This window comes from Daucus carota, chromosome 5, assembly GCF_001625215.2.
Source record: "Daucus carota subsp. sativus chromosome 5, DH1 v3.0, whole genome shotgun sequence".
Taxonomy (NCBI): Eukaryota; Viridiplantae; Streptophyta; class Magnoliopsida; order Apiales; family Apiaceae; genus Daucus; species Daucus carota.
Genome location: NC_030385.2, coordinates 4,341,038 through 4,353,798, shown reverse-complemented (window position 1 = coordinate 4,353,798; position 12,761 = coordinate 4,341,038). Strand labels below are relative to the sequence as shown.

Below are 12,761 nucleotides of genomic sequence, written 5' to 3'. Positions count from 1 at the left end.
AACAACTCGCTGGTATATTTGTATTGTTCGTCAAATTAAATCCGTGTAATACATGAATATGGGTTTTCAAAATTTATATTTTAAGTATATTATAAACCAAGCCAAACCAAATATATATATCTTGTATATCCCGCTTAGTAATAGAGTACGTAAATAAATCTGAATGCCAGATATTTTATTTAAATAAAGTTAAACGAGCATCTTGGTTTGCATAAAGCGAATTATCCAACACATGGATGCAATGCAACTTTACTGCAAAAGACATGACATTTGGTGCGAGTGCGCGTGTGTAATGATTCTACTGCATGATTCTTCTTTGCGATCAGTTGAAATTTAGCACATACGATGATCGACCCCATTGTTTGATTTGATATTTTATGTCCAAATGAAACATGATACAGTATAGTCTAAAATTCATTCCATCTAAGATTATTTCATAATCATATTTTCAACTTTATAATCTTAAAATTTTATATCATGATTTTACTCGATGACAAGTAAACTTTAAGTTTCAAGAAAAAAGATACATCATCAACTTTAGATCTCTGCAATTCCTTTTACTAAGTTATTATAGGTAAAGGTTTTAATACATCTATGTAATATGAGAACAAGTATTTGAGATTATGCTCAAATTTTTTTATAGACTATGAGGTTATCATCCGGACTATATTTATTTTGGATGATATTTTATTTTATTTAATTTTATTCTTCATTTGGGATTATTTGATAGTTTGATTTTTTATTCTTAATCACAAAAATTATTTTATTACGCCACAAAAACCTAACTACAAATATCAAGACGCCTGTGCGCGGAGCTCGGGCAAAAAAAAGCTGGTTATAGGTAAAGATTATAAGTTATGTACTGTAATAGAAAAGATTGAGGATTTAGTTCGATAAAAAGATATAAAAAGATGGGAGATTTTTAGAAACCTGAATACGAGTCCTGATGAAAAAGAAGTTAACAGTGGTGGTCCTAATGAAAAAAGTTGCCCATTCCGGACATTTATTAAAAGTGTATATCACTAGCAGGAGAGACACTATAATTAAGAACAGCCATTGTTTCTCATGGTCCTCAGTCTAATATTCTATACACATACATTACTATAAACAACCACAAACGACAGGGAAAAAGACTGAGCTAAACATGTTTGCCTTTACTGTATAATAATGGGTTATAGTATATGATGCTTTCATTAACGTTGATGGGGAGGTTTCAATTTATATGCAAAGATTTGCTTTCACTAAGTTGCACCATGTATCAATATCCTGTGGTCTTTGTAAACTAAAACAAAAGGTTTAGTCAGTCATAAAACAAAATCCAAGCTAATACACAGCAACAACAAATTCAAAGATCTTACAAAACCATTATATACACGGACATGGGTGACCCGACCATTTCTTATAACTAAGTTTAAACCATCTCTTATAACTAAGTTTAAGTTTTATGTACTTGTGTGTGTCTATGTCGATATCAAAATGTAAGGCTGATATTACTTTCCACCTATTCCGAAAAGAAAAAAAAAAAGAAAAAAGAATCTTTACTTTTTAGCCCTAGAGAGGGTGGATATACAGCGACAAGTATCAACCTTCAATTTGATATCGGTGCTAAGCTGTAGTTTGCCCTTTGTCCGATATAACTGTAACCAGAAACCAAGCATCACATACTGCCTCCTAAGACTCTCCTTAATTCAGATTTTTGTTCAGCGGTGAGCCTTGTTGGGTACTTGACATCAAATTTGATCTTCAGATTTCCCTTCTTTCTTGGGTCTTTGGAGATTGGCATTCCTTCATTACGGACAACAAGCTCATGGCCAGGTTTGATGATCTCTGTCACTGCGATGGGAACAATTCTTCCGTCCAGAGTTGTGATCTCGAAAATCTTACCTGTAAGAGACTCCACCAATGATACTTCTTGATTCATAATCAGATCATTGCCATCCCTTGTATAGACTGCATGAGGTTTCTCATCTATCACAAATATAAGATCAGCTGCTATGACACCGAGCTCCTGGTTGCCCTTCTCGGGGAAGGTAATTTTAGTGCCTTTTTTCCAACCAGGCTTAATATCAATGGTCAAAATTTCCTCCACATTACGAGTCCTGCCACAAAAGAAAACAATGGTCCATTAAAATATGCTCAAGATCGTAACAGCAAAAACCTAGAGCTTCAAAATACATATACTAAACAGAAAATAACCAATTGCTGTTTACCACAAGCAATACACGAAGCATAACATGAAATTCTGCAAGATGAGCTTTATCACAAAGCTCCCAATTTCACAATTCTTTTTACAGATGTCTTCTAGTACACCCATACTTGCTATAAGCAAATGAAGATTCATCTAAAGCCGTAAGCCGTATCTATTGCACAAGACTCTGATATTTGCTAGTGCAGCCTTACCAAGTGAACACTATTTTTTTCTTTAAAAACTGTTTCCATGGGTTCCAACCCGTAACCTAGAAAGTAGACACTTGAGAGTTGAGATTATAAAAGGCATTTTGTACTATCCTACAATCAGACATACTGAATTATATTGTGGCTGATGAATTATTACTTAGGTTATGGTTGTGAAGACAGAAGATCCGCAAAATCTCACATGGGCTTGAGCACCTCACAACTCTCTCCTGTCCCTCTCAAGACAAACAGTGACGCGGAGAATTTATAAAAAAACACCAGAACTAGTTGATAAAGTTTATAGAAAAGAATCTAATAGGAACTATATAGGTAGGTAGTTAAAATCAAGTCTTCAATTATGTCCCGTGTTTGAGCTAACAGCGTCATTTAACTTACAAAGGAATATATGAAAAACCAAATTCTCCTTGGTGGCAGTCAAAAGTCAAAACATGACAAAACTACTTTGCAAATAACATTATAAGAAAACACATTGAAAAACTTCTGGAAGACTGCACACAAGATGAATACTGATATACTGCAAACATAGATAATGATAAGATCATATTATATATTTATATATTATAGGCCTCAATATATGTGTACAACTTCTAAGTTCAGGTATTTGCATACTCAAACTATCACAACAAAAAGCTCTGCTTAAAGAATCCTTGGACTGAACATGTGTTGTTCCAAGATAACAATGACAAACCAATAACTTGAAAAGTTATGAACATGTAGCTAATATTCTATTCTTATTGGTGATAAGATGAACTGAAGTCATCTGGACAATTAGCAAGACACTATAAAGGGTGTTTACTCTTAAAATTAGGAGCTTCACTTGAGAAATGTTAGCATTCCTAAAACTTTAATGCATGTACACCTTTACAAATCCAGGGAATTCTATATATATACATATAAGAGCCTGCATTTAAAAAAACAATGGGCAAGCTTCTTCATTAGCTATGTTAGTATAAGTAAATAATCAGCTTATGAAGAGAAGGAACTTTTAATCTTACAACTAGCAGGAACTGGACTCTGCAGTACATACACTTACTTTAAGATGCAGATATTAAAATCTGCTATATACTCCAGTAAACAAAGTAATCATAAGGATGTTTTATTAGTAAAGAGGCGCGATGGAGAGGGGGTGGGGGGCACACAGACACTGCTGAATTAAATCACGAAATACACTAAAGACGAGTAATATATCAATAAAAGATGTGTAATAAACTTAAAAATGACATTTGATGAAACTTTTTTAGCATATATTCAGCATATAAGGTGCACAGATAATCAGCTATAGTCTTCTAAAAAGCTTTGAAATCACAGTTACAATCGGAATCAAATGACAAGGAGATTTTGGAGGAGCCAGGGCCAAAGAAACAAAAATCCATATAAGGGCATGAGCAAATGGCAATGTTAGTTACCAAGGGAAACAACATTATGAAAGAGAAAAGAGCGAGAAGAATATGGTGACTACAAAATTAGAGAAACAGCGTTCCAATTGGAATACGGCATCTTTTCACTGATAAGAAAGTCACCTAATACAGCTATACTGTTTCATTTATCAACGTTTCATTAAATACTTTTACTAGCATGCCTACAGGGTGAAAATATATTCTAAGAAATTGCCAACTTTGGCATTTATACGGCGTATGTGGACTTTTTTAGAATATTAGAGCTTTACCAAAAAAAACTTGAACATCATATTAGCCATTAAATTAAGTTATTATAAAGCAGCAGAGCTTGTTTCAAGGATCTTTAACAAATGGGATTCAAACCACATGTAAGCTGAATGGAATAGAATCATGCAAAAGCGTAGCAGCGAAGAAAACAGTCATTAATGATGGGCATATGGAGGTATGTAAAAACAAAGAAGATTATAAACAACTCCGCATTGCCTCTCTTATTAACCAACCAAAAACTCCTTATGAGATAAAAAAGAAAATCTCAGATTCGCGGTGACGCTATCTAAACCCTAATGACGGTATAGCATCCTGATACGATTAGCATTGCCATACACTTGTACAACTCCGCGTTGCCTCTCTTATCAACCAACACAAAAACTCCTTATGAGATAAGAAAGAAATCTCAGATTCGCGGTGACGCCATCTAAACCCTAATGACGGGACAGCATCCCGATATGATTAGCATTGCCATACACTTGTACAACTCTGCGTTGCCTCTCTTATCAACCAACACAAAAACTCCTTATGAGATAAGAAAGAAAATCTCAGATTCGCGGTGACGCTATTTAAACCCTAATGATGGGATAGCATCCCGATATCATTAGCATTGCCATACACTTGTACAACTCCGCGTTGCCTCTCTTATCAACCAACACAAAAACTCCTTATGAGATAAGAAATAAAATCTCAGATTCGAGGTGACGCTATCTAAACCCTAATGACAGGATAGCATCCCGATATCATTAGCATTTCCATACACGTGTACGACTCCGCGTTGCCTCTCTTATCAACCAACACAAAAACTCCTTATGAGATAAGAAAAAAACTCAGATTCCCGGTGACGCTATCTAAACCATAATAACAGGATAGCATACCGATATCACCAGCATTGAGGTGATTGCCATACATTGACACACATCATCCCAAACATCAAAAAAACATCTAAATTCAGAGATACATCTATCATTTAAATTCAAATAGAACGGTACTGCAAAAGATATAAAACCCTAAGAGTAAATTGAAACAAAATCCACATATCAAAAACACCAGCATTATAACACAAAAACACAAAAACTCCTTATAAGATAAGAGAAAAACTCAGATTCCCGGTGACGCTATCTAAACCATAATAACAGAATAGCATACCGATAACACCAGCATTGGGGCAATTCGCATACATTTACACACATCATCCCAAACATCAACAAACATCTAAATTCAGAGATACATTTATCATTTAATTCCAATGGAACGGTACTGCACAAGATATAAAACCCTAAGAAATAATTGAAACAAAATCCACATATCAAACAATAAAAATCCCAAATCTTGAAACCATACCTAGAAGCATCAACAATAGTCCGCGAAATCTTCATCTTCTTCTTAGCCCCCTTATAAAGATCCTCCAAGCTACACGGCAACACATTCTCAACAGCAGCAGCTTTCCTCTGAGCTCCTCCAGACCCCCCACTCGAATTCCCAAACTCCGTCTCCGAACCCCTGAAAAACCCATCATTATACGCTCTACTCCTCCCCCCACCAGACCCACTAGCCCCACCCTCCGACCCAGAAAACATTTCAGCATAAATATCTTCCGCATTCCTCGGATTAAACCTAAAAGAAGGATTGGGGTGCTTCTGGTGGTAGTAATTATTCGCATAAGACCCCGGATGGCCCACCCTGCTCGCCGGAGGAGGAGGGGGCACCTGCCCAGATTTCAAGGCCTCTTCACCGTAAAGATCATAGATCTGACGCTTCTGGGGGTCACTGAGAACATCGTAAGCTTCGGAGATGTTCTTGAATTTGGCCTCGGCTTCGGTGCGCTGATGGGTGGGGTTCTTGTCGGGGTGCCAGATCATTGCTAGTCGGCGGTAAGCTTTCTTGAGGTCATCCACGGTGGCATTGCGATTCACTTTGAGGATGTTGTAGTAATCCACACCCATTTGATTGATTGATTGATTGATTGTGTGTGTGTTTTGTGGGTGTGTGATTGTGTGTGACAGTGTGTGTCTTCTCCAAGTGCAGAAGACGTGTTGATGTGCTGAGATCAACTGGGGAACTTTCAGTTACGGCAAAACTCGGTTTATTAAATTATTATTCGATTTGGGATTTTGTTGGCTGTTTTTTCTGAAAAAAAAATTGGTGAATGCTATTGTTCATATATTATATTTGTCACGTTGAGCTTAGAAACAAATATTATGCGGAACTAAACTTCATATCAAATAATGTTATTAGTTTAAAATTAAATTTATATTTTGTTTGTTTTCTTGATTTTTTATAAATATTATATATATAATATTTAAATATTATGAGGAAGTCGGCTAAAACTGAGTCTTAATCGCCATGGCTTATAACGAATATCAAACTCCCCGAGCTCTACTACCCTTTTGATCAGTCTTCCGCTGGCCTTCGAGCTATGCATGATATTACAAAGGGACTGAGAGTAAGGTTTTAACTTTCTCGAGTCTGTGATAATGACCAACGCAAACTTCTCAAGAACTGAATAGTTCAGCTATGCTCCATATAAAACCTTAGTGACATAATAAACAGGTCTTTGGATTTTTTTTCATCCTCACGAACCAAAATTGCACTCAGTACTTTATCCGAGACCGCTGGATATATACATAATACTTCACCATCCACAGGTTTTGAAAGAATAGATGGCTCTGCCATATATTTCTTTAACTCCTCAAAAGCCACTTGTCTCTCGTCTGTCCACTCGAAGTTCTTGACTTTCTTGAGTGCCTTAAAGAAGGGCAAGCACTTATCTTCAGATTTGGATATGAATCGTCCCAATGCTACAATTCCTCCTGTCAATATTTGTACATCCCTTATGGTTTTGAGTAGTTCCATGTCAATGATAGCTTTATTCTTGTCGGGATTGGCCTCAATTCCGCGCTGATTTATTATTTTATAAATAACCGCAAGCGCACGGTAACTATCGTAGTGCAGACTGACAAATGCAGGTCGTATCCTCAAGGAGACAAATACTATCAATTTTGATTCGGTTACAGACAATTGTTTCCCGATTAAAACAATTATAGACGATATAATTAACTAACTAATATAACTAAACAAACACTAATTATTAAGACACTAAAATAATATATAAAAGATCTAGGGCAATCAGGTCCATCATGCTTACACAATAATTGACTTCTAAGTTAAAACAATTAAAGTGGTCAAGTAACAAGAGTATGTTAATATTTCCGAAGCATCAACACTCTCAAAACATGATTACACAAATAATCACTTTTAGTAATCCAATTAATCATGTAATTATAGCAATGTTAACCTCTCTCTAGTATTAACGCTCTCAAAAATTCAATAATGCTCTCACACTCAAATTCAATTCTGCTAATTGTATACGTGCCTCTAGTAGTATATCTCTCAACATACTTCTATTCACAAAGATTTAATTCATGGTATCGGCCGATTACACAAATCAATATTAAAACATATTAATAAGAATTAACCAATCAATCAAATCACCGTGAAATCATGCCAAGATCATAGTGCAAACATGACTTCTCCTTAAGCCCTAAAATACACTGCTCGCTAATAAATAAACAACTAAAGCAATAAAAAAGACATAATAGAAATAATAAGAAAAGAGAGAACACTAAGGAAGGAAACCTTTAAGCTTTAAAGTCGTCACATCCATAAAAGCCATAGTTCCTTTATAGGTCTATCTCTAACCCTAATTCTAATCCAACCTCTACGGTGATAAAACTTGATCATCTTTCTCATAATATAAGTATGCGTTTTAAATTAATATCCGCAAGTGCACGGTGTTTGTTATTAGCGGGACTAGCAAGTACGGGATCGAAACATAATGACATAATTAATAACTCTTAGTAATTAAATTGATCAAGTAACTAGAACATGTGCTAATCTCTCTCAAGTTGCTTTACAAACGAAGCAATTCTGCTATTTTTACATATATTTTTATATTTAATAATCACGGATAGAGCCTACATAAATTATTTAAAATTTAACAAGTGACAGTTTAATTTGTTTAAATTAAATTTTTCTAGATAATTTTATATTATAAATGATTTATAATATGATCATAATGATAATAAAAAAAGAATTTGATTTGTTATATTCATTTAAATGATAATGTTATTTTTATCAAAAAATCTGAAAAAACAAAATCAGTTATTCAGAAAATACATTCTAACAATTTCTTAATTTAAATTCATTTTGTACTTATATGTAGTTTAAATTAATTCTTAACTTATTAAAAAAAATTGAAAATGTTAACTTATTACACAAATATAAAATTTTAATTATATAATCGAATTGACCCGAAGTTTGCCTCTTGCTGCCTTGACACTTGACCACAGGCTCGAAGTCTTCTCCTACTTGTTCTGGACTGCAATGACAAAATTCAGGCCCGGCCCACTTTAAGTCGTGGGTTTAGCTGTATCAGATTAGGGTTTGAGTAGTGTATATAAATACTTGCCTTCTCTGTGTTTCTCTCAACATCTTCTGTTTCGTCTCTGCAGCATCAATATTTGAATTTTATCTATAAACACGCTTTTATATATTCGCGAAATGACGATAGAATTCATTGGTCTGTCAATCCACTGATAATCTTTGATGTGAAACAATGAATCCCGACAGGATCTGATCGCTTCATCTCTTTTTTTCTTTCTCACATTGATTTTAATTTTTAATTTGCTTTGTTGATTTTATTTTGTAATTGAAAATTTGAATTTCTGGGTAGATGATGAACACATGTATTGACAAATGGGTAATTTGCATCTGATTTACTGTGATGCTAAACTCACCTTGGAGAACTGATACTGCCCCTCTTTTTTTTTCTTTATAGTTTGTTCTTATTCAAACTTTTTTTTTTTTTATTATCGTTTTCTAATAATAATGTTTTAATATAGTTTTGGTTAGAAGTTTGATGGTGGGAAATGATGATGATTATATCATTTAATCAGAGGCTCAGTTATTAACTGTTCACTGCTGAACAAAAATTTGCACGTCAGTCTGATCCCCTCTTATTTTGATTCGCTGTTAAACTGCTGAACAAAAACTTTATTTTGATGCAAATGGAAATTTTGGGATAAAGTTGAATCATTAAAAAGATGGCAAGAAAATTGAAATGACAATGCGTTTAACAGGAATATGGAAATTATGATGCATTTGGCGTAATCAGTCAGCCAAGCCGAGCTGACACTGCAATGTCCGGCTCAAACTTGATTAAAAAGTTTGGAGGAGTTAGAACTTAGAGGACAAACTTTAATTTTAAACTCCGAAAAAGTTTGATAGGCTCGAATGATTTCCCCAAGCAGCCGTTTGATTGATTTCCCCAAGGAGCGGTTTGATTGACTTTAAAATAAGTGTTTCTCTTGTAAGAGGAAGTCTAAAAATGTCTTAGTGGATGCTTAATAAAAATAATAAAATATGATGTCGGATTTGCTCTAAGTGATTAAAGTTTTGAGAAAGAAGTAAAAATTATGAAAGAAAAGTTATTGGGGGTGTTTGGATAAATTTAAAAGAAGTGACTTCTTGATTAAAATAAAAAAATGGAGTAGAAGTGAGAATCAGAAGTAAAAATTTTAAGTTGTTAAGTGTTTGGCTACTTAAACTTATAAGTATTATTTAGTGTTTGGATGATTTGACTTATAAGTTCATGCAGTGTTTTGTACATTGTAATATTATTTTTAAAAGATTGTAAATTGATAATAGATCAACTTGTATAGAAATTTAAATACAAAATACTAAATACGGATAATTCAAATAAAAATAGTGTAACACTTGAGGAATATTTGCCGCAATTTCATCACGATTTGCATTCCAAGCACGATCCCGTTTCCATTCTCCGCCAGATGCTCCTTGACTAGGATTAAGTGTTGAAGTCGCATTTTCCGGGATATAAGTTTCTAGAGTTTCTAGTTCAGCGGTTTGAAATGCGTTGTTTGTAATTCTTTATTTTCTGATATAGTTATAAATCGTCATTGTAGCAAGAACAATATCAGTTTGAGTAGTAATTTTGTACATAGGCATATTTGCTAAAATAGCAAATCTGGCCTTCCACACTTCAAATATATGTTCGATAACCATTCTACATGAAGAATGTAGATGATTAAATCCTTCTTTCGTATTTCAGGGAAGACGTGCGGTACCATTAGAGAGACGAAAATCTTGTATATGGTATCGTATACTTGAACCTTTATACGCCATCTATCCTTTTTTGTGTGCATAACCCACATCTACAAGCGCAAACATAAATCGAAACAAGTACCACCATTACAATTGTAAATAACTAAAATTGAAAACACAGTAGCTAAAAATTACCTGAGCGAGCGGGAGGAATAATGTTCAGATAGATCGAGCTGAGTATAAATCGAGATGAGTAGAGAGACGAGTGAGTTGATAATTTGAAGGAGTAATTTTCAGAATTAGGGGCGACTTTTGCTGTTGAGGAAGACAACGAAGATGGCGCAAGCTTGTTAGAAAGATGGATAGGTTTTTCTGTTAGTAAGGACATGTTTTGGATAAGGTGAGAAGTGAAAGAAAAAAGCATGCACTCCTTACTTCTCTTTATCCACTTCTGAAGCCCATTTTAATTGCTCTGCTCTTTTTCCCAAACACAAGCCCAGCTTCTCTTTTGGGCTTCCACTCAAAAGAAGCACTTGCTTCTTAACCCATATTATTTCCAACTTTTTATAAGTTTTTTTTGGTCTTTTAAGCCCCTGTCAAACACCTCCTAAATATAATTTAGAAAAACTTCAAAATGATCGATTTGACTCGAGTTTGATTCGATTAAATATATAAAAAAGATATTGAAATTAACTATTTTATATAATAATATAGAAATAATATAAAAATAGTTAATATAATATAGGTTTGATTAGGCTTGCGAGCCTCACGAACTGAGTAACATGAAACTCGAACTCAGCTTGGGAAACTATTTGAATAGTTCGAGCTCGAGTCCGTCTTCATTATTTTCGAGCTGAATAATATTTTAAGAACGGAGGTCAAGTAATTGTTTGGCTCACTTACTCCTCGCCATAACTGATTTACACTAGTTAATCTAATATTATTATATATATTAACGATATATTTTCTTTAATTTTTTTCCAAATCTTTTGTAAAATTTAATATCCTAACTAATTTTTGATGAATAACTTAATTACGAATCAATTAATCCTTGATTAAAGATTGATTTACTATTAATATTAAATATATAATTGTGATTTTTAAAATAATAATATCATTAGTATCAAATCGAAGGGTTGTCTAATTGGTACGAGATGAAAGTATTAGAATAAATTATTTTTTGATTTTTCTCTCTATTTAAGTATATATTAATATTTATTATAAGAATAATCAAAGATGCAAAAATATATAATGGCAACAAATTTTAATATGTTTTTAATTAATATGAATTTATAACTTAATTTTTTAAATTGAATATATTGATTTCAACACTCAATTAAACACATGATATTGAACCAATTGATCTTGAATATTTATATTTTACTATGAATCATAAATTTTGATTTGAATATACTTGAATTTTTTGAATGAAAAAAATGAATTTAAATTTTATTCGAATAAACCCCTAAATATATCATACAGGCTATAAACATGCATATTGTCACAAGAAAGCCTATATTATTCGAACAACTTGATTATCTTATAATCTCACATAACATAACTAGTTGAGAATCCGCGCGTTGCGGCGGCCTATAAAAATTATATTAATGATTCAATATTAATATTTGTAGAATGCAATAATTTTGTGGCTGTCTATAAAAAATATATTAATGATTCAAATTAATATTTGTAGGATATAATAATTTTTATATTATAAAAATTTTGATGTAATACCAATACTAATATATAAAATTGCAAAATTGGACTATAATTCATGGTGAAAAAATGAAAATAATTTCTACACGCAATTAACAATTTAAAGAACGACGAATCTTAATTTTATATGTGTTTTTTTTTAAAGTAATCATGTTCTTACATTGTCACATTCCTCCAATTTTTTTGGATTGATTGTGCACAAAAACATCTAACTTAAATTCTATAACTACCTTTACTTGTAACAACCTTTATTTTTTAATACTATATAAACAACCTTCACTTAAACGTTACTTGAACGGATCAATTTTTGATATTTTTCATCCAAAAAATTAGAAAAATAGAACAGAACGATGTGAGAGACGCCACTTACACGTCCCTCGTTTCTCCTTCATATAAGTATTTTCCTTGTATAGCGGTTTATAATGCATGAATAATATTTTCATGTATACAAAGTAAATCATATAAAAATTAACAATAACAAACATGTCCAATGAACAAAACAACTATTATAAAAAAATAATCAACAAACATACATCACTAATAGTTAATTTATTGATATCAACCATCAATATCATGTCAAGACTATATTCTTCTTCCGTGTTTAGATTTGTCGACTCCCACATAACGGTCTATAACTACCTTTGCTTGCAACAACTTTTATTTTTTTAATACCGTATAAACAACCTTCACTTATTGTTGCAGAAGAACGCCACCACCGAATTAGAAATCGAGCAAGAGAACTATCACCAGAGAGAGGTATGGTTGTGGTATTGAGAGAGAAGAGGTTGTGTTTAGATGATCTAAAACCCTACAACCTATAGGGGTATTTATAGGTGCAGAGAG

The 12,761-nt window shown here is 33.1% G+C and overlaps 1 protein-coding gene and 3 non-coding genes across 4 annotated transcripts; 3 read left to right on the top strand and 1 right to left on the bottom strand.

The window, feature by feature from the left end:
• Nucleotides 1-1,307: 1,307 nt before the first annotated feature.
• Nucleotides 1,308-6,167, bottom strand: LOC108222712 (uncharacterized). The gene is made up of 2 exons (XM_017396600.2): nt 5,424-6,167; nt 1,308-2,099 (listed from the first exon to the last, which is right to left on the bottom strand). Exons 1-2 carry the CDS (start codon nt 6,023-6,025, stop codon nt 1,658-1,660), a joined length of 1,044 nt encoding a protein of 347 aa, XP_017252089.1. The 5' UTR covers nt 6,026-6,167; the 3' UTR covers nt 1,308-1,657.
• A 2,470-nt stretch (nt 6,168-8,637) lies between these two features.
• LOC135146884 (small nucleolar RNA snoR14) lies at nt 8,638-8,722 on the top strand. Its single transcript, XR_010283978.1, has one exon. It is a non-coding gene; the product is annotated as a small nucleolar RNA snoR14 (small nucleolar RNA).
• Nucleotides 8,723-8,805: 83 nt separating this feature from the next.
• LOC135146870 (small nucleolar RNA Z101) lies at nt 8,806-8,899 on the top strand. The gene has a single exon (XR_010283964.1). It is a non-coding gene; the product is annotated as a small nucleolar RNA Z101 (small nucleolar RNA).
• Nucleotides 8,900-9,002: 103 nt separating this feature from the next.
• LOC135146867 (small nucleolar RNA Z122) lies at nt 9,003-9,097 on the top strand. The gene has a single exon (XR_010283961.1). It is a non-coding gene; the product is annotated as a small nucleolar RNA Z122 (small nucleolar RNA).
• The last annotated feature ends 3,664 nt before the right edge of the window (nt 9,098-12,761 follow it).